Source organism: Uloborus diversus, chromosome 6 (assembly GCF_026930045.1).
Source record: "Uloborus diversus isolate 005 chromosome 6, Udiv.v.3.1, whole genome shotgun sequence".
Classification (NCBI taxonomy): Eukaryota; Metazoa; Arthropoda; class Arachnida; order Araneae; family Uloboridae; genus Uloborus; species Uloborus diversus.
In genome coordinates, this window is record NC_072736.1 from 23,976,723 (window position 1) to 24,002,232 (window position 25,510).

General features: G+C 31.8%; 1 protein-coding gene across 1 annotated transcript in view; it reads right to left on the minus strand.

Annotated features, from left to right (window-relative positions):
* The window catches only part of LOC129224280 (nuclear pore complex protein Nup214-like), a 124,830-nt gene that overhangs the window by 76,005 nt on the left and 23,315 nt on the right, over nt 1–25,510 (minus strand). The window contains 6 exon segments of the mRNA XM_054858707.1: nt 2,047–2,100; nt 5,705–5,958; nt 14,460–14,615; nt 16,618–16,738; nt 18,660–18,717; nt 21,489–21,583. Coding sequence (XP_054714682.1) covers nt 2,047–2,100; nt 5,705–5,958; nt 14,460–14,615; nt 16,618–16,738; nt 18,660–18,717; nt 21,489–21,583 — 738 coding nt within the window.

Genomic DNA, 25,510 nt, shown 5'->3' on the forward strand with positions numbered 1-25,510 from the left:
GCAAGTATAAAAAACCTGTGCCCCCCCCCCCCTGACTTGTAGAACCAAAGAATGCTCAATCGCGCATCTTTCTGTCATTGCAGAGGTTCTCATCTGCCAAGAAAGATGGCATACCATCCAAAAAACTGATACCCCCCCCCCCCCCAAAAAAAAGAAATTGGTGCAATCTGCACCATTGATTTTTTTTAGGTTGACCTCATTGACATTTACATGGCTATAGGCTGCAGTAAACCGAGGAAGTAAAAGAATATATATGTTTGATAATGTCACTGTAATGTATTTGTAATTTGCAACTAACATAAATAAACAATTATAAAAGATTCAAACATCTAAAAATAATGTAAATCAACAGAAACAAAATAAATACCTTATTTAAGCAGTTATAGTAAGCTCCAAACAAACATGGAGTGACACCTGAGCAGTCTCATTCTACCGTAGATGTCACTCCAGATAGTTTTCTCCCCCCATGGAAGAGAGTTAGTTTCCGAAGAACTTATAAAACCTTGTTACAACAGAGCCAGCAATAAAATCTTAATTTTTAAACTTTTACACCAGGACAAAAAATATTTAAAAAAATTAGAAATTTTAGAAAAGTTTTATAGTGCAAAACAAATGAAAACATTCATTATGGAAAAAAAAAATGTAACTTTTTGGGGGCCCCAAAGACTGCTTCTTGGGTTTACACTTAAATCAGACCCTGCTCAACCCGTTTGCAAAACTTGTTCAAACAACATTTTGCTATACAATGTTCCAGATCTCGCACTTGGAATATGTTTTGTAACTCTAACTAAAAATGGTACAAAAAAATTATGTTCTAACTATTCTTTTTTTTTTTTGAAAAGTCCCTCTTTACTAAATAATATCATATTTTCTGGAAAAAAAAATGCATTAACTGCATTGAATCTAGTTAAGTTAATAACAGCAACAAGTGAAGAGACAAGAATTTCACTTTCAAACAAGGCAAATAAAGGGATTTTCAGTTGAGCTCAGTTGTCCATAACTTTTAAAACACAAGCTGAAAAAAATAATTAAAATTCATTAAGGACAATTAAAATTGAGATTTAGCTTGAAAGTTGATTGAGAAATTTGTTGGGAGTTATACTTTTGTTATTTTGCCCAAGGAAGTAAAAACTGAAGAGTGGATATTTACCAGCATGGTTTAGCTCACTTTAATAGGGTAGCTTCAAAAAGGCAATTTAAGACTATCTCTAGTGATGTTGGGGGGGGGGGGGGAGCTTGGAGTCTTTCCCCCGGCCCTTTTTTTTAAATCTAAGTCTTAAAGACTCTATTGTTGATATCTCAGGTAGTGTCAGGAAAAGGAATGGGTTCAGTGACTTTGCTCCAGTAATTTTTCAAAAATGAAGTTCCACAATGCGCAATTTTAAACAACTTTTGATGGTGTAGAGAGAAGGTGTTTCAAAACATTCCACTGGAGTTACTATAAAATTGAATTTCTGAAAGGCAATTTTGGAACATCTCTATTAATGAAAAAGGAAAGAACTAGGTTCGTATATGTCCATGGCTGCCCCCCCCCCTCCCCTCAGAAGGTGTAAATCAGGTATATAGTAAGAGGTCAGGTTAAATAACAATCATCCTCTCCATGAAAAATTTCTCAAACTACCCTTGCCCGATAATGGTACAAGAAGAGAGATAAGGTTTTTGCGTTGAGAGGTATTGGACCACCCCCGTTACAGTGCTGACTTTACACCATGTGATTTCAATCTTTTTTGGACCTTTAAAGAAATACTTGGAGGTTCAGCAATGGAAGAAATCATCATCAAAATTGTGAAACCACATCAATATGGCTTGCTGAACCGCAGTATCAGTTCTGAACTGCTAATCTCTTAAGTGTTGGAGAAATGGTAATAAACACACACAGACAGACGCACACATGTTTTAGTTGTATAGAATAGATAATCATTACAAGAATCTTTATCAGATTTTTGAAATAACTGAACAAAAATGCTAAAATTAGTTCTATCATTAGGAGGGGGGAAAACACGGCTATTTGACACAGATAGTACAATTAATGAAAATTAAACTTACCTCCTCAACAATTGCAGCAATATATGTATTATGGCTAATGTTTTCCTCTTTTTCCTTTGTAAAACAAAAAAACACATAAGTGTTTTTGTAAAAACAATAAAGATCTTGCCATATGATTAAAACATGTACAATAATTTACTTTAAAAATTTCAACTGCTTATTTATTGAAATTAAATAAATATATTTCTGCTAAAAAGGAAAAAAAAATTTTTACTAGGCACATATTTGCGAATTAATAGTTGACACTTGATCTGGGGTTTCAAAAGCTTTCCTCACATGTCCTTTCATTCATTGGCTCACTTTTTCAACTTGTAAAAGGTGCTCCTTGTAACCCCAAAACCTTATCAGCAATAAATGTGCAAATCTGTGTCTGCGAAGAATGACCTAACTGGTTGACATCTCCCTTTTTTTTTTTTTTATAAACTAACACATAGCCCATATTATTATTTATTTAAATGATTTATGAAATATCCTATACTCTTGGGAAGGAAAAAATAAAATAAATAACATTAAAATACCAAGGGAAAAGATCAACTTACTTTTAAAGAAGAAATAGGTTCAGAATTTAAAGTCTGTGGGAGAGGTGATTGTTTCACATTGTTTACAGAAGCTGCATCTTGGACCGTCTAAACAAAAATTAACAAAAAAAAAAAAAAAAAAAAAAAAAAAAAAAACTGTTTAGGAGATCTCATTGAAATGCTTTACAAATAATATAACTAATTCATGCAATAATAAATACAGTCATTAAAGACAGCTTTCATTTACAATTTCTCTACTTTCAAATACCTCATTCATATTTTAAAAGTGTCATTATATCTATAGGCATAAAACTGAAGAAAAACTTCAAAAGTAGTGTGGAACAGAATAGAAACATCAGAAATCCTCACATATATAATAAATAGTCAAAATTGTTGATCAAGTAATACTCTGATGTCACCAACAATGAAACTTGCAATAAAGTGGATGTACTTATGTCCGTCAATCCCTACCTTAGTATAAAACCATAGGCTATAAATGATAAGCGTGAGGGCACAATTTCATTGTTGGAGCACTTAAAACTTGGTAATTTCATTTTAAAAAGGTAGTATCCCTGAAAACTAACAGATGTGCCCATTTCCGCTTGTAAACCGGATGTCAGCCTTTCCATATTATTGGTGGTCAGACTGTATGAATAGATTCCTAATCTGCATTAAGCCATAACAACGTAACTTAGTGTTTAAAAAAAACTTCATATTTATTGACTAATTTTATAAAGGCATAGTCTCAACCTTCGTAACCTTCGCCAGTAAACAAATGATTTTACGCTCTCCTAAAAAATAGCAAAAATGCGACTTATGTTAGTCTGACTTTTGAGGTACAGATATTTATTGGAACATGTCAAATTTTAAGGCCAATCTCTCTGATGAAAAGGCAATTTGCCACGTCATACCATGACAAGTTATTTCTAGTTATTACTATATAACGAGAGTTAAAAAATTAAAATACCCTGTTTTAAAGTTACTCTGCCACTTAGAGAAACTGAACCTTATGAAAAATGGGATGTAAAATACGTTATTTTAATAGAAGTAGTGCAACTTGGAACCAGAAAAAAAAAGTCTAAATATTTCAAAACTTCCAATATCATAGCATAATAGATTCTTATACTTTATTATAATGCTTAGAATATTTCAATGTAAAACGAGAGATTTTGACAACTTCAAGCTAGCACTCTAGAGTATCTTCAAAATAGTAACTCTAAAATTATTGGATGCTATAGCTACCTGTGTACAGTGCTGGCAAATTATTTTGTAAAATAAAAAGAAGAAAACTGATATTATAACTTTGGCAGCACAGTGCATTATTGGGTTTTCCACAGCTTCTTTTGAAGTCAAATAACAATTAAAATTATGATGGCGTGCAAACACAACCATATGGTTCAAAGTTATGATCGATTTAGATTTCAAAACTGTCCAATGAGTGAAAATTTTCAGAATTTAAAAACTATCAATTTTATTACCAAAATTGGCTATTAATGATCAGCAAGTCATATAATAATTAAAAATAATCTTGATTATACTTGATCTTACCTAATCTGTAGTGATGGAAAATTAAATGCAGGGGGTTTAAAATGGACTGATCCATCCTTCATAAATTAATACTTTCATAAAAATAGTTGAAAGCATGTTTTTTCCCCCTTCCTTTTTCTTCTTTTAATGTGATTTGAATATGTACAGTACCTTGACAATTTATCAAATAATAACTACACATATAATTAGGAGATAAAACTTACCAGTACAAACTAGTACAAAGTTTTGAAAAATAGCTACCTACTGAGCTTCTTTGCATGTGAACACGTAATTTGTCCCATCAACAGCACATTTTCAAGGTGCTTCTCATCTTTTACCTTCTTCATACTATGTATGGATTTTTATATCTGTAGACATTATTTTTCTTTTAATGTTTTCAAAAACAACAGCTCTTTGACTAATTTGTTTTCTCTAGAACAGTAAGAAAATGATCAGCAATCAAGTGCTGACTTGTGGCTTGGTTATTACTTTTAATTCAAAAAATAGTTCTTTATAGTTACAGATTTAAGACCTTTCAGAACCAAAACTAACATTTTGTACGAAAACGAATGATGGCTGATGCACACTTGACTTTTCTACTACACTATGCTTACACAATACCTATTACAAAGTGGTGAACCAGTTCGTACACCACTGAGAAAACAGAAATCCTGGACCGATCCAGAACAAAAGTTGAGTAACCTCAGATCTAGCACCTTCGGGGAGATTGATTTTTAAGGAGAACTTGGAGGATTTAGTGGTCAGAGCAGACTTAGCCTGCATCAGATACCATACATAAGCATACATAGAGAGTTTTTGATTGGCTGGTATCAGACACACAACCCTTTAGCCAAGAGTTTACCATCTTACCATTGGGATACCTCTGCTCTGGCAGCTGAACAATGGAGGAATGCTTTAGAAGGGGAATTAGTAAGCACACTTCCATATAGTAAGATTCTTCTTCTATCAATCTTGGCGAACTGAGAGGGTGGATGATCAACTAGAGTTTTCTGCATTTGAATGACAGGTTATTTTTCTGCTATAGGTCTGCTACACTTCGTTGGTGACTTGTTTCCATTGTACCTTGGCGGAAATAGAAAGGTAATGTTCACGTCGCTGCCATAATTGCTCCACTTTTCAAATTTCTCATTTTCATGGAACTTTTAGCATTGTATTTTCTTGATATATTAGTTTGGCAGATTATGTAACATTTTAATGGAGCATGTTAATGTTGGGTCATTTAGTTAGTTGATTACCTTAATCCAACTTGTCACAACACTTTAATGACCTGCTTTTTAAAAATTATATTTATTTAGAGGAGTATACTTCTTTTATAATGACCTATGATTATTTGGAGGATTATTTTTGTTTTAATGGAGCTTTTATTTTGACTTTATTTTGGCTCCTTTGAAAGCTCATTCAAAAGATGGAATGACTTATGGTGTTGCCAAACAAATAATTTTTATGCAACTTTGTTCTAATATAACAGCACTGAATAAAATGAAAAACAACTGCCTAGATTTAAAATGTGCCAAGTGACATACATACCTATAACAGATAAGTACCAAATAGCACTATCATTGTATATTTGTCTAAAGTTTCCAAACAGTTACCTTTAAAGCTGTAGTTCTCTGTGCAACGGCCATCTGTCTAATTCCAGAAGTTTCATCTTTATTAGGGATACTGTATGAATTTGAAGTCATTCCTTTAGCAGCCTTATGCACTTTTTCTCCTTCTCCGCTTGGAATAATGCTTACAGAAGGCTGCTGTGGCATAAAAGAGCTAGCACTGAATGTAGCAGAAGGTACAGCAGGAATGCTTTGAAATGAGGAAAATCCAACAGAAGGTTCACTTGGTCCATCAGCAGCTTAAATTAAGTGATAAAAATATATTGTTATTCAATATAGATATTGAAATTTACTACAAAAGTGGACATACCAAAATTTAGTTTCCAAATTATGTTATTCATGGTTGAATGTTTGATATGCACAGTTACTTTGAAGTCTTAAGAGTCATAAGCATTGGCAGAACACCATTCATGTCTTAGCTGAATTCTGTGCCATGCTCTCGTAGATATTTTGTGGAGTTCAGTGAGACAGCCTGGAGGGGGGGAGGGTTTAAGGATTTAAAAAAAACCCATCCAGAAGGTAATTTCCGGCTGCTCTACAGGTGGATTTCAGGGATTTGAAGGTTTTTTGCAGCAAACATCTGCGAGAACATGGTGTAGAATTTAACTGTGTTACATTATAGATGGTGCTCTGTTGATGTTTTTGACTCATTCATAAGACTTTCAGGTAACTGTATGTAACAAACATTCAACCATAAATAACATGATATTGAAAATAGAGGGGGAGAACACCCACTTTTGGACTACTCTGCAGGGGTCAAAAAATATTCACACAGAGATCAAAGATCAGGGTCATTATTGTAAAAGGTACAAATCTTGCAGGAATTTTTTAATAAATTTAAATAATTACTGCTAATTTATAATTTTTTTTACTGTTTCTCCATTTAATTGCATATAATTGTGAAGATTGATCTCGGCCTTGAGATGAAGAAAGAATAACTGCTGGTGGGGCTTGAAGCCAACAACTCAACTGGTTTCGTTTCTGTGTTTATGCTTTAGAATAATGAAAATTGTAATATGCACGCATCTCCTCACGTTAAAAGTTAACACGCAATAAAACCTATTTCCTATTACTGTGTATGCCTAAATACGACAAATATACGACATAATTACAGTGGGTGGCCAAATTATTAGGGACACTTCTCAAATTCTTGTATTTTCAAGTTTGCACTCATTTTTTTAAGAAAAAAAACCCCAAACCACATTTTTTTTTTACTTTGCATAGCAGCTGGTATCATTATTATTGTTTTTATTTTCTTCTATATCTAATATATAGAAGAAAGTATTGGATTCGTGCAAATTTTCGAATTTCGAATTTTGACGGATTCGAACGTTTTGAGGTGTGCTGAGTTCATTTCGACTATTTTTGGAAAATGTCTGTCTGTCTGTGTGTGTGTGTGTATGTGTGTGTGTATGTATGTATGTGTGTGTGTATGTATGTGTGTCACGTCTGTGTGTGACCAGTTTTTTGTGGCCGCTCTACAGCAAAAACTACCGCATGAAATCGAACGAAATTTGGTACACATATGTGCCCGTATGTGAACTTGTGCCCATTAGTTTTTGGCGCGAATTCCTCCAAGGGGGGTGGAGCAATGGGACGTTTTTTGAATTACGCGTGCTTGCTATTCCTCAGGAAGTAACTGGCGGAATCAAACAAAATTTGGTCCATATGTTCCCATTAACAGGAGCAGGTGCTGATTCAATTTTGGTGTCAATAGCTCAAAGGGGGGTTGAGCTATAGAACGTTTTTTGTCGTCAATTGTGACTGCTGTATCTCAAGAAATAACGAACGGAATCAAACAAAAATTTTTTGACAAGTAGCCCTTACTGGGTATAAGAGCTGATTTTATTTTGGTGTCAACAGCTAAAAAGGGGGGTAGCGCAATCGCCCGTTCTTTTTTTCCATTGTGAGTGCCCTATCTCAAGAAGTAATGCTACGTTCTGGTTGAAATTTGGAATATATGTGAATCCATACGTAAACAGGCTTTGGTTCAATTTTGACTCCAATCGCTCCAAGAGGTGTTGATTTTTTTTTTTTTTTTTTGCGAATAAAAATAGTTTTATTAAAGCAACAATAAGAAAGATAAATTGTAATAGATTGTCGTCTGCGTATTTCTCGTGATTTTAATTGTATGGAAATGATCGGAAATATTATCTCAATGATTTAAAATTTTTAACTGTTGCCACTAATGTTTGTTAATAAATAAAATATTTGTAATTAATTCAAGTAAGGCTTTTAAAGTAACTTTCAATTTTCGCTCTTTGTTTTATTTTTACAATAATTCAGACATTGGGATGGTCGTCAAGTTTTTGCATGTGTAATTTTGTTTCTGTTAGGAATATTGCTTCCTCGTCAAGCATGGGGAGGGATCAGAAAAAGGAAAAATATAGAAGAAAGTTTCGTGATGGCCACAACATACTAGTTTAGAAGTGGCAACAATAACAAACTGCATCAGTTTACAAATATTTGAGGTTATTCCAGTTGTAATCTCTAGTGAGAAAAATCTGCTGTTGTCGTGAGGTTATACTAAGTATTCTAGAATTATATCTTCGAAAATTTTGGTGTTTTCTATAGTCAATATGTAAGTAACACTCATTAATAAAACAATGTTGCTACATTTGGGAATTAAATTTCAATATTTGATTTATATTATTGCTTGATATTGTCGAAACTTTTTTTAAGAATGCGCAAGGCTTCAGACACATTCCCGAGAAAATGAAAGGAAATTAAACCATTACTACTCTTGTCTTTATATTTCTAGAAAGCTATTGCAAATTTAACAAGTGTTTCTAAGTCAATAGTTGCATGCATCAAAAGCTTAAAACTGACCAAAACAAGTCACTGAAAGCAGATCGCGTAGACAAATGTGACAGAAAACGTATCACTGCTCCTTGTACTGACCGTAAAATCAGAGGTATGTGCTTTTTCTGATATTTAACACTCTAAAAAACATTCTTGATGGAATAACTCTCCCAGATGGCGTCGCACTTTGCCTGGGAGGGGGGGGGGGCACTGGTAAAAGAAACTTTTTTTGATCAAAATGCTAAGAGTGAAGTCGTTGGAAAAGCATTTTAATAAAACATTAAAACTAATCAAAGTAATAACATTATTTGTTAATGGCACTACTTACAAATAATACTTACACAATTCCAGTCCTCAACATTCATTTCTTTGGTTGCTTAGCCCACTGTATAAGCTTTTTCTCAGCCTCAGTGCAGCGTGGCTTTTTTTACTCTTCGGCCAATCACATCAGGACAGTCCTAGTCGAAACTTCAATGAACTGTCCATTCATAAGTAAGACCGACTACACTCCTTTTGCGATTTTTGAGAGAAATATTACTATCTGTGGCTGGTACGAGCATTGATGATGTGTTTTCTGTCACATTTTTAAGTGATCCACTTCCAGTGGCATGTTTTGGGCAATTTTAATTTTGATATATCCAACTATTGACCTAAAAACACCTGTTATTTTTGCAATAACTCTCTGGGTAAGTGTGGAGGGAAGTAGCAATGCTTGTATTTCCCTACACTTTCAAGGAGACATGTTTGAAGCCTTGTCCATTCTTAAAAAACAGCTTTGATAATATGAAGCAACAATACAAATCCAATATTGAAATTTAATCGCAAACTGTAATAACATACTTTTATTAGTAAGTGCATATTAAATATAGCAGACACCAAAACTTTTGAAGAAATAATTCTAGAATACTTAATATAACCTCACAACAACAGCAGTTTTTTTCTCATTAGGGACTAAAACTGGAATAACCTCAAATATTTGCAAAATGACAGAGACTGGTAGTACTGCCACTTCTAAAAAACAATAATAATGATACCAGAAACAATTTACAATGAATAAAAATTGCGGGTCGTTGTTTATTTCTTAAAGAAGTGAGGCTAAACTTGAAAATAAGAGAACTTGAGAAGTGTACCTAATAATTTGGCCACCCACTGCAAGTATCAATTGTTCGTACATAGGTAATTTACTAAAGGGCTCAAAACTATCTTTCTTTGGACCAAGAAGGAGAATATTAGGAGTCCCTCCTTGAAATCATTTAAAGCTAAAATGTGTGACTGTATTGTATCAGTTATGTTCAATCTTTAACATGAAAATACAATTCCTACACAACTTGTGTGTGGGGGGGGGGGATGTTTTTATTGGATGTTTCAACATTTTCTATACTTTGCATTTACTTTGCCCTTTTCTATTGCCACTCTGTTACAGCCATTGTGAATATAAAATAAACAATGAATTTGAATCTGTTAATACTTTTAAGACTAAGTGGTAAAACATCCTTGCTTTGTCAGCTGATTTTAATTTTGCAGTCAACAAGCAAGGTGATTTTTTTTCTTCTGGTAATTAGTTTATATTATAGTAGTATATGGTAATTAGTTTATATTATTTTAGTTTATATATTAGTTAGTTATGGTATATTCAGTAAATTACCGATAATTACCGCCTTATTTACTGAATATACCATGCTTTACCATCAATTTTCGAGTTCAACCGAATCATTGCTTCGGTCACTCGGCTGGTCTGTGCTAATTCTACATTAGCTACCAGTTTGTTTGGCCCTCTTGGCTTCCATAAGAGGTTTTCCATCTCCAGCTCAGTCACTTTCCTATGCCGGGCTGATGAGTGCTAATAAGACGAAACTGCAGTCCTCGGCTGGATATGACTGAGCTGGCGGTGTATTTCATGTATTTCTGCTTTAGTCCTGGCTAAAGGGCGGTAATTTACTGAATATACTAAAATGAAGGAGTTTTGATGGAGTTCTAATGGACCTTAAATGATGTAAACTTTTTTTTTTCATCATATTTGACCCATTTCCCCTTTGTCACAAAGTGCCACATTTCACCTAACAACTCCTCTTCCTTTCACATCCACATGTCATGTTTTTTTACTAACTGTTGTCACTAACTGTTTGATGCACCTTTGTCACCCTCTCTCTTCCCCTAGTCATGTCACAATTTCATGAACCTGCCTCCCCCTCAAAACTTGACATCACTTGTGGATGACCCTTTTTACAATATCATTACTACGATTTTTTAAACAATTGTTTTTTTAAGACAATGACTTAATATAGTATAGTTACTTATGTATTTTTAGACAAACTGACATTTGCTGCTGAAAGTGGGGTGGAGAGAAAAGCAATAATCATAATACTTGAAAAAACAGCCTTGCACTATTGAAGCATATTTTACTTAACTTATGAAATGTCTTAGTCATCTAATAATATTTTCACCTTCATCTTTTATGACTTCTATGCTCAATTTGTAACTCACATCTTTGAAAAAAATAAATATACGAAATTACTACATCAAAATCTTCCTTATACCATTGTACTTGTGTCGATGTTAAGTTGTTGATCGAGGTGTTTTAAGTTACTGTCAGAGAGAAAAATTATTACTCTTGAACTAAAAATGAAAGAGTTTCAAAGGAGTTAAATTCAAAATGAAGGAGCTTGAAGGGCGCTTCAAAAAAATTTCCTGAATGAAGAAGTATTGGAGGAGTTTTGAAGGAGCGTACGAACCCTGATTTTTTGACAAACACCACTACCAATTTAACCTGTCTATAGATTACAGCAAAACTTTAAAGTCACACAGCACTGTATCTAGTTTAATTATTCCTCTTGATTGTATGTCAGGTGACTAAAGTGATAAATCTTTTCATTAAATATTGTTTATGCTTCATTTAAACATTTGCTGGGATGTATTAAATATCCATTTTTTCTTAAAGAAAAATCGAAATGAATAAATTCGAAACACCTTTTATAATTTAACTCTGAAACTCAAATATTAGCATAAACTTACTGTTAAGTGCTTACAAAGAGTTGATTAACTTCAATTGGTTAAATATGAAGAAAAAAATAACATTACCATGTTGAAAAGGCTGAGGCGCAAACTGTGGCACTGTAAATGAGATGCTTGGCTGCTCAAATCCATAAGTTGGAGGTGCGCTACAAGGAAATGATTGGGTGTTGTTTACATTTTGTTCAGGTCGAAAAATATTTGATGTAGCAGGGCTAAAAAAACAATTGTCAAAACTTTTAACTAAATTTTTGTTTAATGAAGCAAGTGCATTAGAAAACAGCAAAAAAGAGAAAAAGTTTCAAACTACAAAAATGATTCACAGAATAGTAGATGCAAGCATTGTTACGTTTTTGTTTTATTTTTTAACATGCTTTTTACAATCCCATTGCCAGCTACATACAAATAATGTTCACAGTGCAAAAAGAATTGCAGACATGTGCTTGGAGGTTAAAAAAAGCCCCATTTTTTTACAATTCAATTTGACTCCACATTTAAAGTCCAAATCCAGAACAAGTTAATGAGGAAAATGTAATCTTGGCTATTTATTTTTTGGCTGAATTCAACTTGAATCACTTTTAACTTGTGTTTAACAAATGAATGTCGGTCATAATTTTCATATAATTTTTAATGCATAACAAAATAGATTAAATTTTTTTAGAGCATGAATATGATAAGATGATGTGCTTTGAACTACCTTTTAAGCCTTTGTAGATCATATGCTTTTCAGTACAATATGAAAGTTAACAATGTTTTTGAAAAAAAAAAAAATGAAAAAAACTAAATTATTTTTAGATAATTTTTTTTGTTGCAACTAATAATGTTATTGCGTCTCAAAAATATGAAACAATACAACATATAAATTATTTATATTTAATAATTTAAAAAATAAATTTCGGACTTGAGGCCTCATACTAGTCCTTGAGGTGTTAAGACCCTTCAAGGATTAGAATAGGATTAGATTGAATTTTTTGAACCCATCATCAGAGTGACAAATGCTCTAGTGGCTTAGACCAGTGTCTGGGTAGGATCAAATGGAGCGTCTAAAAAGAAATTCTTGTAACCAGGTTTATGTCGCAAAATAAAGAGAAATCAAAGAAGTTGGTTTGATTCTGAAGACAAGAATAATGAAACAGAGGATTTATAGGGATACAACAGGAGCAATTATAAGAATTTATTCCGAGACAGGTCCGAGCAAATTTGATTAAAACCTTGCAATTTCCAGTCGAAAGTATTTAATTTATATTCACAATGAGTAGTTTTAAATTTAGTTACAATTTTTTTTTTACTTGGGGAGGTTCTGGGCTTCTTTGACCCTTCCCTTAAATTTGCGCTTAAAGCACACAGATACCTTAAAAGTCACTATAAAAGATGCTGGAAAACATTTAACTCTGAAAAACTTTCGAGAATCACAAGACAATATTAATATTGCTCAGGATAGATTTACTGCCTTCGCCAAATTAAAAGGAATTGCTGATCAAACAAAAAAGCCGATCCTTAGACTTTATTAACAATTTTTTCCCTTGAGCTATACATAATTGCGATGTATTAAATTTAATTCCTTGTGTATATAACATTTTTTAATTGGTTCATTTAAAATTTATGTAATTGCTTGAACAACTCATAGTTGCTGAATTAAACTAAAAATTAAAACCTCCATATCTCGAAATCTGTCTTTCTCATCTTCTTTTCTATGCCATTGGTATTCGAGATAAGACAGGTTTAACTCTACCTCAAACATAAATGCTAAAAAAGATGTATTAAACGCGTCTTTAAACTTTTTTGTTTTCCGGCAAGAGCTTCTGATATAACTACAAAAAAATGATCTTCTTGTTAACCTAGTTTACGTCAAATCTATAAAAGCAGAAAATGATAAATCTGCTAGTTTTAATTCTTTATTTTAATTTTACACAAAGGGCTCATTATGTTAGATTATATGCTTATAACAGCTCATATAAACTTTATAAAAGTTTTTTTTTTAACTAAATGAAAAAAGGTGATTTTGAAATATTACAAAAGGGAAAGAAACAGTACTTACTAAGCAGGAGGATTGACAGAGCTCTTAGCTAAATTTTCTTGATTTTTTGTTTGCACAGTAATAACAGAAGTGTGAGCAGCACCTAGAACACATTAAAACATTGAAATATATTAATGTAGCCAAAGAAATCAAAATGATGATATGCTTAAATTTTATTTGGAAAAACCTTAATTGGTTTTGTTTCAAAATTTTATATAACTATGTCATAGAGTTTTGGACTGCTAGAAATTTTGTCTTTAAGCTTTGAAAAATGAAGGAACAAAATCACTATTAAATTGGGACAAAGCACACGCAGCTACTAATGAAGCATTTTTATTAATATATCGTGGTGGCGACAGGAACTGTGAAAATTTTTTCCCTGATTTACATTACCAACAATAATGGTTTCTTTCTTTGCCCTACTTGACAATTATTGCATATTAAATAAAATGCAGTGTTTAAAATGTTTTAAGCTGTTAATTAAACACATATTTTGAAAAGATGCTCCTTTTTTGGTAAAAATAATATATAAAATTACCTAAAGCGAAATACTATAGGAAATCTAAAACAAATACTTTACTTCCAGTAACCAGTTACAGTTAGCATAAGGATTCTAAGAAATTATTAAAACCACTTTTAAAGACACATCTAATTATGATAAAACTAAAAAGTTATATGAAATTAATTTTGAACTAAAATTTCAAGCGATATAATTATTGCTGCAAGAATAACAAGCAGCTGAAAGCTCTACTATACAAAAATTACCGATATTTTTAGCAGACCAATACTTATTCTTTTCAGATTTCCTTTATCTGAAATAAGCAAACAACTTTTCAACAATTAAATAATTTCCTAAATAAAGAGATATCTTATAAACAACTTCAATGTAACAAAATAAGTTTCAAGTAATACCTATTCTCTTCCTTTCTCCATCTGTTTCAATTGGAGTTGAAGGGCGAACCAAACTAATAGCATCAGTTGCAGTATTGATCATATGATATGAAACAAGCAAGCCATTGTCAGTCAAAACGAAAACTACAGGCATTGGTCCATAAAACTCAGTGTCACCTATTACAACATTGTATAACTTATTACCATGATATGTGTATAAGGCATAAAACATAAAATATTTCACAAAGTGTAGAATGAAAGTGACAACAATTTTGGAAAATAAGATTATCAATAAACATGCTTAAAGCAGAATAAGCTTAAAATATGATAATAAATTGCATTCTTTCACTCCTTAAAGATTAAAGTATCTGAATTTCTGATTGTAATTATACATGTATGGTCAAATAATGAGAAGGATTTAGCTCACAACAGTCAGTTTTACCATTTGCAGTTAAAACTACAATTTTTACTGCTTATGAAAATACAATGAAAGTTTAAGCTTAAATAAACTTGACAATATTTAATAAAAATATTAATCTGTTTTTGACAAACCAAAAGTAACTCACACATAAACTTAAAAAAACACTTTCAAAATCAAAGTTACTCTGATTGCAAACATTGCACCCCAATGCAAAAAGGATCAAAACTTTTTGTCGCCTAAAAATTCAAGATCTATATTGACTTTTAGTTTTGCAGCAAGCACTAATGTTAAAAGATTTGAACTGTTCAAAATCGAACAAAAAATTGTTCAAATAAAAAGAAATTTTCCATGCATGCTCTTCTTTAAAACGTTTCCCTACGAAGTTTGCTTGAAGCAAATTCACTCTAAGTTTGCAATTTTTATTTGCCTTGAATTTTCCTGTAGGTGCTAATGTTAAGTTTTTTTAAACTGTTCAAAATTGTATGATAAAATCAAAAAATGAAATATGAGAATGAGGTGTCGTTGCCGAGATCTTTTGAACAAAAAAAATGTTCAAATCAGACAATTCACTCAAAGGTTATTTGTAGGGGGGGGGGGGCAGACCACCAGATATTTTTCTTCTCTCTCATCGGAATATTCTACTTTCCTATTTAATTTTTCGATATTTATTGACATAGTTGAGCGATTTAAATCAACTCAATTTAAATTGATTTAAATCAGTTGATTTTTGAAAAAAAACCATCGATTTAAATCAGTTGATTTTTTGAAAAAAAAATCATTGATTTAAATCATGATTTTTTTTTTTTAATGAATTTTTAAGTTCAAAAGAACGAATTTAATGGGCATAAAGTTCAGAGTTTTTTTAACATAAAAAACCAATAAATAAGCAAATATCAAAAGAAAATAGATCTGTTCATATAATTATTAAATAAAGTAAATTGAAACCAAAGAAAAATTTAAAAAATTATGATCTCAATAAAATTGAAAAGAATAAATTACATTTAAATAAAGAAAAAAACCGCCTTCAAAAAACACAAAGGAACTAAAAAGCAAAAATAACCGATTGCACTTACCCACACCTAGAAATGAAATTTATTTTACAATACCAGTACAAAAATCAATTAAACTAATCACCCAATTATAAAATAAATACTGATTTTAATTACTATACGATGAAATATTTTAAATACCAACTAATTATATAGGATCTCTTAATTTTTAATAAACTTTTGAAGTCGGGGCCTACTATAAACTACTACCTAACGTATCTGACAACCCACTGATCCTGAATTAAACACTAATTTAACTGAACACGAAATTAGTCTTTAAAACTAAACCTACTCAGATACGTTAGGTAGTAGTTTATAGGAGGCCCCGACTTCAAAAGTTTATTCCAATTAATACTTTTATTTTTAAATCCTTGCAATTGTGTTGTGCAAAAGTTTGTTTCCCTTTCAATGCAAACATTTTATTTTGCTCAAAACTTTTCGATAGCACTTTTTTTACGTTTTTTTCTGACTTTGCAACTTTTTCCTATTGCAAGATAATATGTGCTAGGGACCATTCTAACATAACTGAGCATATTCTAAGCAATCTCCTTTAATTTAAGTCTCCCTCCCTCCTTGCAGCATGAATAACAGCATTCCGTCAGACTTTTCTTTTAAATTTTTGACCAACATGTCCTTGTTGATACTACACTCTCAACAATTACATCAAAAGCAAAGTAATAACTGAAAATGTAATATGGAATAACATTACTTATAACTATTCTCCTCTGGGAGCAGTACATAACTCCCATTCCAATAGCATGAGAAGCACCATCTTTTCCAGGTAAAATCGCCTTCCCATCTTCTTTCAAATCCCAGGGCACCCAGTTTGGCTGTTAGAAATGGAGAAAATGAGTAAAAAATTACATATTTAAAAAAAAAAAAAAATTTCGTTTTACTTATATTTCACAACAAAATTAATAAATTAACTTTAATGATTGCAATTTATTTTACAGTAGACGCCCAATTAAACCAGGACGGTCGGGAAATTCCTCAACCCAAGTAAGCATATATACCAGATAATCCAATTCATGCAAATTTTGGAGCAAATTTTTTGAAAGCAGATTAAAAATGTATCATGAATTAGGACATTAAATAATATAAAAGGAGAATAAGACAAAAAAAAGTAAGAAATTTTAGTGTTTATCTAGATGTACAACTACACAAAGTCCTTTTCCACTCTGCAAGAATACTCCTTTTTTGTTTTTTGTTTTTGTAGGATTGGAAGGGGCGAGCATCCCGGATAATGGAATCCTAGTTCATCAAAAGGCTACTGCAATGGTTTCCACGCTATGGGGCGTGCCCCCCAGGAGCAGGCAACTGTGGCCAAAATTTAAAAAAAAGAAAAAAACATTGAATTGGTATGAGAAAATAAGAATCAGCAAAACATCACTATGGCACTCAAGTTTGAGTGACTAAGAACAGTAAACTCTGTTATCGATTCAATGTTACCATGGTACAAGAAACAAAAAGAAACCCATCCATTGCATTAATACTTCATTAATATTCTACAAATGTTGTATTTTGATCATATATTTTTCTAACAATTTTTGCTATTTCTTAAATGTCATAAAACTATCATTGTTCAAATTATAATAAAATAATGAATTAATATGTTTTAGTGCATAATGAATTAATATGGTTTGGTCCGATTTTCAAGACTTTACCGCACTTCAAAACACTGCAGATGCACAAGATAGGGATGCACAACCTATCCAGTAGGCTAAAAAGCTTCGTGGGAAAATTGAATTGGCCCCTGGCAAGTTCTTTAAAAAAAAAAAATAGGATTTTTTTTTTTAATATTTTTAAAACTAATTTGTGAAATATTTTCTATTTATCATACAATTTTTAAGTGAAAAATATCAAGCTACAAATACATTACAAGATTCAGTGTGCATTTTTATGATTTGATCACTCCCCCCCCCCCCCAGTAGTCCTCAACTTACTCAGTTCCCGTCTTTGTGGCAACTGTCTCAAAAAGGTTTCGCATGCCTACTGAAAAATATTTTATAAACTTTGAATAATCTTTCATTTCATCATTCTGAGGTGATACTGTTTGTTCCCTCCATCTTACAACAAGGTTTTTATTCTTACAACTAGTATTTCAAGTCGAAGCTTTTTTCACCAAAGCAACATCTTATGTTTAATTTTTCAAAATCTTTTATGAGGGGGGGGGGGGGTTGAGAGGACTGAGTGTACTTAACTAAATATTCTTTTAGATTTAAAAAAAATAAACTTCTTGGCGCTACTATACGGTGCAACAACTAGATTGCGTTGTGCAACTTACTTTACCAACTTGAAATTATTCTCATCTTAGTTAAAAATTTAAAGAGATTTAAAATCCATTAAAAGGTATGTTCAGTTGGATCTTGATTATCTCAAAGCCTTATAATTCGAATATTATTTCATTAGGTCCCAAACTCTTGAGACTGTTGTGGGAACTTTTCATGGCTCAAACTACCAATACCTTGAAAGACTCCCTTGGGACTTAAGAGTTATTGAGACGACTGCATTTCATAAATAAATTTATTTCATTTTGACAAAGGAAATACAAACAAGAATTACTAGACGTCTCAAATTCCAGTACGATTTTGCACCTTAAAAACTTCCTCCTTTTGAGAACATGTCACAAAAAAAAAAGCAAAATACTTTTTTCTTAGCAGAGTAAAGAAAAAAAAAAGTAATAGAATGCCCCCCCCCCCCCCCCCACTACACCTGAGAAATTTAACACTTTTATAATAAAGCATAACTTACTGGATCACCAATAACTGCAATGTCAATGGAATCTGTTGATCCACAAAGCAAAATTCCCCTATAAAAAGAGAAGGCATTGTAAAAATGAACCGACTTTCAAAATGTTTGATTTATGAATGCTTATGCATTTGTATTATATACTGCATGAGCAGAAAAAAATATTGAGAGTTACAATAAATACATAAGAAAAATAACAAAACAGTTCTTTATATGGAATTACTACATTAAAAAATGAATAAGCTGTATAAAAATATGCTAAATTGAAGAAAGTAGTAGACACAACACTAGAACTTTAGATATACTTTTTTTGGAACAGGTAGAATGAATGGGGCACATTTCAAAAATTGTGTTCCTTAAAAATGCCTTTATCAAACCTGGCTTAGCAAACCTTATGCGCAAAGATGAACCCCCCATACATTTTTTTTTAATTTAACTATTATCAGAGCCAGGGCAAGGATTTCAAAAATTTGAAAATCTCTAAGTCAATTTCCAAAAAGGTAGTTAATTTGAAAAGTGCACCAGAGTGCCCTATTTATCATCATTTTCAGCAGTTCACTGCTAAATAATGGTCTTCATTTTTTTCCAATCATCCCTATTCGTTGCATTTGATATCCAGATAATCCTACGAAAGTTCCAACGTTTTTCATACCATCTTTGTTGCAGGCATTTTCTGGAACGTTCAATGCCAGGAGGATGCCAATCCAATACTGTAAAGGTCCACCAAATGTCTCTTCTGCCAGCTAAAATTATGACCGACCCAAATCCCAAACTCATTTCAACTCTTGATTATGCCTAAGTTTGGTATCTTATTGGTGTTAATATCTTTTTCAAACGCATATGGTCTTCACATCATACTTTTTTATGTAACAAAGGACATGTAACAGCAGCACTTCAATACAGCAAGGGAAAGATATAATATATATTACTTTGTTTTGAGTGAACATTTCAATAAAAAACGAGCCTATGTGTGCATCACATGACTTCCTTTTACTCCAATTCAATGTCATTTCCCCATTATTGGCAATTTTAATGTGATTCAAGAGTTTACTCCCAAAATATCACCAACAGTGGCCAATTTGAAATCAAATTAAAAAAAAAATCGCCAAATTTGTCGTCAAGTTGGCGACAAAACTTGGAAGACAAAAAGACTGGCAATATATCGCCAAGTGTCCGACAAATTATAACACCACTTGAGTTCACATCGAAATTAACAATGATTTCCGCCCAAAAGGGGGCAAAAGACCCCTTTAGAAACACCCAAATTCAACCAAAAAGGGAGGTGCACAACTAGACCCCATAAGGAGTCTACGTACCAAATTTCAACTTTCTAGGACATACCGTTCTTGAGTTATGCGACATACATACATACAGATGTCACGAGAAAACTCGTTGTAATTAACTCGGTAAACGTCAAAATGGATATTTCGGCGTCTATACGTTCTTAGGTACATATGTACGCGTGGTCGGGTCGAAAAACAACTCAACATTCATTTGGGGGTAAGCAAAATGGAAATTGAGGCCGATTTTGAGTGAAAATTTTTTCGCAACTACAATACTTCCTTTTTTGTAAAAGGAAATAATAATTTCAATGAAAAAATATCAAAATCTTGAGTTGCTACTACAATTCAAAGAATTAAAACAGGGTTCCCACTACCAAGTGGAAATAAAAAGAAAGCACCCAATATTTCCCCATTCCTGTTGCCAGGACTAGGGTTTCTTCCCATGCTTCATAGGAGATTAGAAGATTTTCTTTCATGTACTTATGGGAATTAAATTTGGCTTTCATAAAACAAAAGAAAAAGCAGGAAAATATGGAGTTAAAACAATTACAAATTGATGGAAAAAAGTTGGGACTAAAGGGTAAATGTCAAAAAGGTATTAATTTTAAGCTTAAAGTATGAAAGGCAAGGTATGCAATTATTAAAAGAAACTTTAATTGAAAGAAACATATGCTCAGTCTTGTAAAAAAATAAAAAATGACTAGAAAGAAGGGGAACACAAAATTATCAATACTGATAAACATAATTTCGAAAAAAAGAAACATCATTGTTATTATCAAAACAGAGATAAACACTATTTGATTTTTTTTTTCTCCAGATATTTAAAAAAAATTTTAAAAGAGTTTTCAGGGGTAGAAAAAGATAAAGCAGCATGCCAAAATAATTAAGAATAAAAGTAAAATTTAACTTTAAAAGGTTTTGGAAATATTTCACTGAAAAACAGCATTGTATGTGTGTGTGTATGAGGGGGGTGGGGGGTTACTATATTCTATTACTAGAACTCAGTGCAGTTGAAATGGAAGCAGTGGTTAGTAAAAGTAACAGGGATGAAAAAAGTTGATTAAATTATGCATCCACTTTTTTTTTAATTCAAAACAATTGTAATTTCTTTCGTGAAGAAAAAAGCACATGAAAAGGCTTTACATACAGATTTTGTATTGAATTATGAATTTTGTAATTTTAGCTGTTCATCATTAACAGTTCATTATTTAGACACCATACTTCACATTTTTGCAATTAAAGAAGAAGCTAATATGCACTCCAAGTGATCAATGAAACATAAAATACAATAACCTTTGCTTTAGAGGGAGGGAAGGTCACAGAAATGCAAAATTTTAAAGAAGTGCTGTTATTCAAACTCATGCTCAGAAAGACCAAAGAAAGACCTCAATGAAAAAGATAGAAAATTTTTCATCAATCCACCTTTTGAAACACTTCCTTATACAGATGATGTCTTATTTAGTGTCCATCAAGTAGACGAATTTGCTGAACAGCAAGCTGTGTAATGGAAGAAAAGATATTGTTTGCTTAAGTACAAAACTTCTCATACCATGCCGCCTCGTAATGAAGGAAATATCTCTGAACCTTGGATCCACTTCCAAAACAAACATCATAAAAGTTAGTGAAGACAACTGGCATTCCTTTCTGAAATAGAATCAATAGTTGTAAACACGTTTTCATAGTAACTAACATAAAAGTTAGTGAAGACAACTGGCATTCCTCTTTCTGAAATAGAATCAATAGCTGTAAACACGTTTTCTTAGTAACTAACTTTGTTCTCACAATCATATTCATGTACCAGGATTTGCCGACATATATTAGTCGATATATATCATGATATATATCACGATATACATCTGATATTTATTTTGAAAATATCATGATATTTTGCTATTTTTGATATTTATTTTTTCAACTATGGTATTTTCAAAATAAAAAGTATATTAATTATAGTAATATTGCTTGCTCATTTATTATTTACTAGTGGTACCCACACGGCTTTGCCCGTAATAGAAAAATTAAAAGATCTTTTGGTTCGCCTGTATATTTACAAATAATGTGTGGTGAATTTTCTCGCCAATTGGCTTGTACCCATGTTAGGTTCCATGTTATGATAATTTCGTGTCTCGCCAATTGGCTTGTGCCCGTGTTACAATTCCACGTTATGATAATTTCGTAATTTACTTGTCCATCTTATGAAAATTTTGTTCTTAAAATTGGAATAGAAAAAGAACCACATCGAATTTTCGAAAAAACGCTTTGAGGTGCACACCTCCATGCTACAAACTAACTTTGTGCCAAATTTCATGAAAATCGGTCGAAAGGTGTAGGCGCTATGCACGTCACAGAGATCCTGACAGACAGAGGGACTTTCAGCTTTATTATTAGTAAAGAAAATAAATGAAAAGTTCTGTACTTTATTTTTATGATTTATAATACATCATTAATATAACAAAGCATTATAATATTCCTATTCTACTTGTACTTAATATTCATAAAATTATTAGTAATGTAACAATTTTAGTTCATATTAAAAGTGCCTAATTAAATATTAAACATTGCTCAGAAAAAAAGAAAATGTCTTATAACTATGCACCAACTAATGCATATTTTTTATTTCTGAACCATATAACTGTAAAAGTAGCTAACAGAAGAAAAATGAGTAAAACAGCTAATGCTAAATTAACTCCAATAAAATTGATAGAAATGTAAAATGAAATATTAGATATAAATAATGAAAAAAACATTAATTTTAAGTCTACATATTGTAATTGTAATGTAAGAAAAAAAAGATGCATTTAAGGATGCATTTACTATTTTAGTTTGCTAATTGAAAACTGTGACTTGATTGACCCTGTGAACACACATGTAGCCCTATGTAGATGTTTTTGGACCAATTGCATAACTCAAATTGATCAATTGCTGATAGTAGGAAATGGTACTTTGTTTTAATTTAGTTTCAGAGAATTTTTTCAGCTGACTTTGCCGATATACATGTACATCTTTCAAGTCAAAATCACCCCTTTTGAAGTTGGATGTCAAAATGTCAAATTACGAACATATTTATCTACCCAAAAATGAAATACATTATACGTTGAAAGTTAAAACTACTTTTGAATCTTTAGTCGACATTTTTGGGGCATGATTTTTAATGATACATACTGATCACTCAGAAGTAAGAAAAAAAAATCAATGCTTTGGTGTTATTTTTCTTTCCATATTTTGGTTAATGGTCAATTTGACTATCTTTTAAAAAAGGAAATCAGAAACAATTAACTCATAGAAATTAAGTGGCATCACTATTAGAGGTGAGATAGTTTGAACGTTATCCCACCTTGTTCTAAAAAAATTTTAACATGTTGAAATACAATTTAGCAAACTTAAATTGTTGAAATTACTCGTTACTGTAATTTTATATTTTATTTGAACTTTTATATTCACTTTTTATTGTTATAAATGAATCTTACAACTTGACTCTTACAATCTTACAACTTAAGCGGTTTACTAATAAAGACTAAATTTACCAGTCAAATAAATCAAGTTTTTACCCATTTGGTTAGAAGAAAGTAACAAAAAAAATAAAAGGACAAATAGAATGGCAGAGGTTTGTTTGAAAACAACTTTCTATAGTAATCACTCAACAAATAACTCATTTAACCAACAATTTAACTTATATGCCCCTAGAACGAATCGAAGAATTACCTTAACCTATTAACGCCCAGTGTCCTCGTTTGAGGACAGCCAATAAATCATTATTTAAAAGCTCTATAACTAACTTAAAACTGTAATTTCATTATTCTGAGGGTAGATGACAGCACTATAGATATTCTATTCCAGTTCCACATTTTTGCGGTTATTTTTTAGTGTTGTTATTTGGATCGTCATTTTTCGATTTTTCTAATGCTACATGTGCCTGTTCTTTTTGAATTTTTACACCGAAAATTATCAAGGTAAGTTTTAATATTATTTATAGTTGCCTTCCTTTAGAGTTGTATTGAACATATAAAATATAATTAAATCTTTTCCTGCTCATTTTTTGTTTTATATATTACATAACATATTGCTGTCCTCAATTGAGGACGCTGGGCGTTGAAGGCAAAATCAGAAGAATTTTTCCGACGCTAATTATTCTTCTTTGATTGGAGGTTTTAAGCACATATTTGCATTCTGTTTAGATTTAAAACACCTTAGACATCAAAAATAAGTTTTCTTTTTATTTTCAGATTGTTATCCCAATTACTCGCGAATATTATAAAATAGTATGCCTCGTAAATTTCTTACAATTGAAGAAGCTCACGAATATTTGTTCTCAGAACAAATTGAAGCAGACATAATTTCAATTCCCCCTGAAGTTGATGAGCTCACAGATGAAGAGGATATTGATGATGAAGGCACAAATTTACCGGAAATATCTGATATCACTGGTACTGTGGAGATTGAAATTGCAGATAAAGACGACAGTGATGTAGAAGAGAACTATGATATGCCTCCACCAACCAAAAAAAAAAAGGAAAAGAAGAAAAAAGTTAATTGGATAAAAAGTCAACCACAGTACACAAAATTGAAAGAAGAAATAAAAGCAAATGAATTTTTAGGGGACGACACAGACATATGGCAACTAAGTTAGAAACATTTGAAAAAATTTTTACTCCAGAAGTTTATGACCTCATTCTAAGGGAAACCCTTAGGTATGCTGCTGAAATAAAAAATATTCCGGACTATGCTCTATCTAAAAATGATTTGATGAAATTTATAGGATTTTTAATATTTTCTGGATACCACGTAGTGCCTAGTGAAAGAGACTACTGGTCCGACCATGAGGACTTGGGGATTGATTTAGTAAAAAAAGCATGAGCCGTAATTCTTACACCCTTTAAAAAGAAAGAGTGTCTGTCCCTCAACCAAAGATAATACGAGAATACAACACGTTTATGGGAGGTGTTGATCAGCATGACTGGTACTTGGAAAAACACACAATATCTATAAGGAGAAAGAAATGGTATTGGTGTTTGTTTACCCGAATGATTGACATGGCAGATGTAAATGCTTATATTTTGTATAAGACTCTGCCACAAAAAGGACACTAAGAAACAAATGTCGATCAAGGACTTTCGACGTAAAATCGCTGTGGCTTATCTGAAAAAGAGTCAAAGCAATCGTGTAGAAAGAGGTCAACCAGCTAAAAAATTCTTTGTCATCTGGTGCAGTTTTTGAGGATGAATTAATTTTGCAATTTATAATTTTTATTTAGAGTGCATGTTGTATAGCTATTTAAATATTATTTTAAGAAATTCTTTTAAAAAACTTAAAATAAGATGCAAATCACACATTTTTGCATGTTAAAACAAAGTTCATTTACTTCTTCTACAAAGAAGATTTTATATCCCTGAACGCCCAGCGTCCTCAAATGAGGACAGGCTGTAATTTTAAAATAAATTTAAAATATGTTTTAATTTCAGGTTATATACTCTCAAGGGACAATAATAAGTCAAATTTATTAGATTCGTTAAAATATATTCTTCAGAAATAATTTGGGCGTTAATGGGTTAAGGTGAGACACTAGTAAAGCAT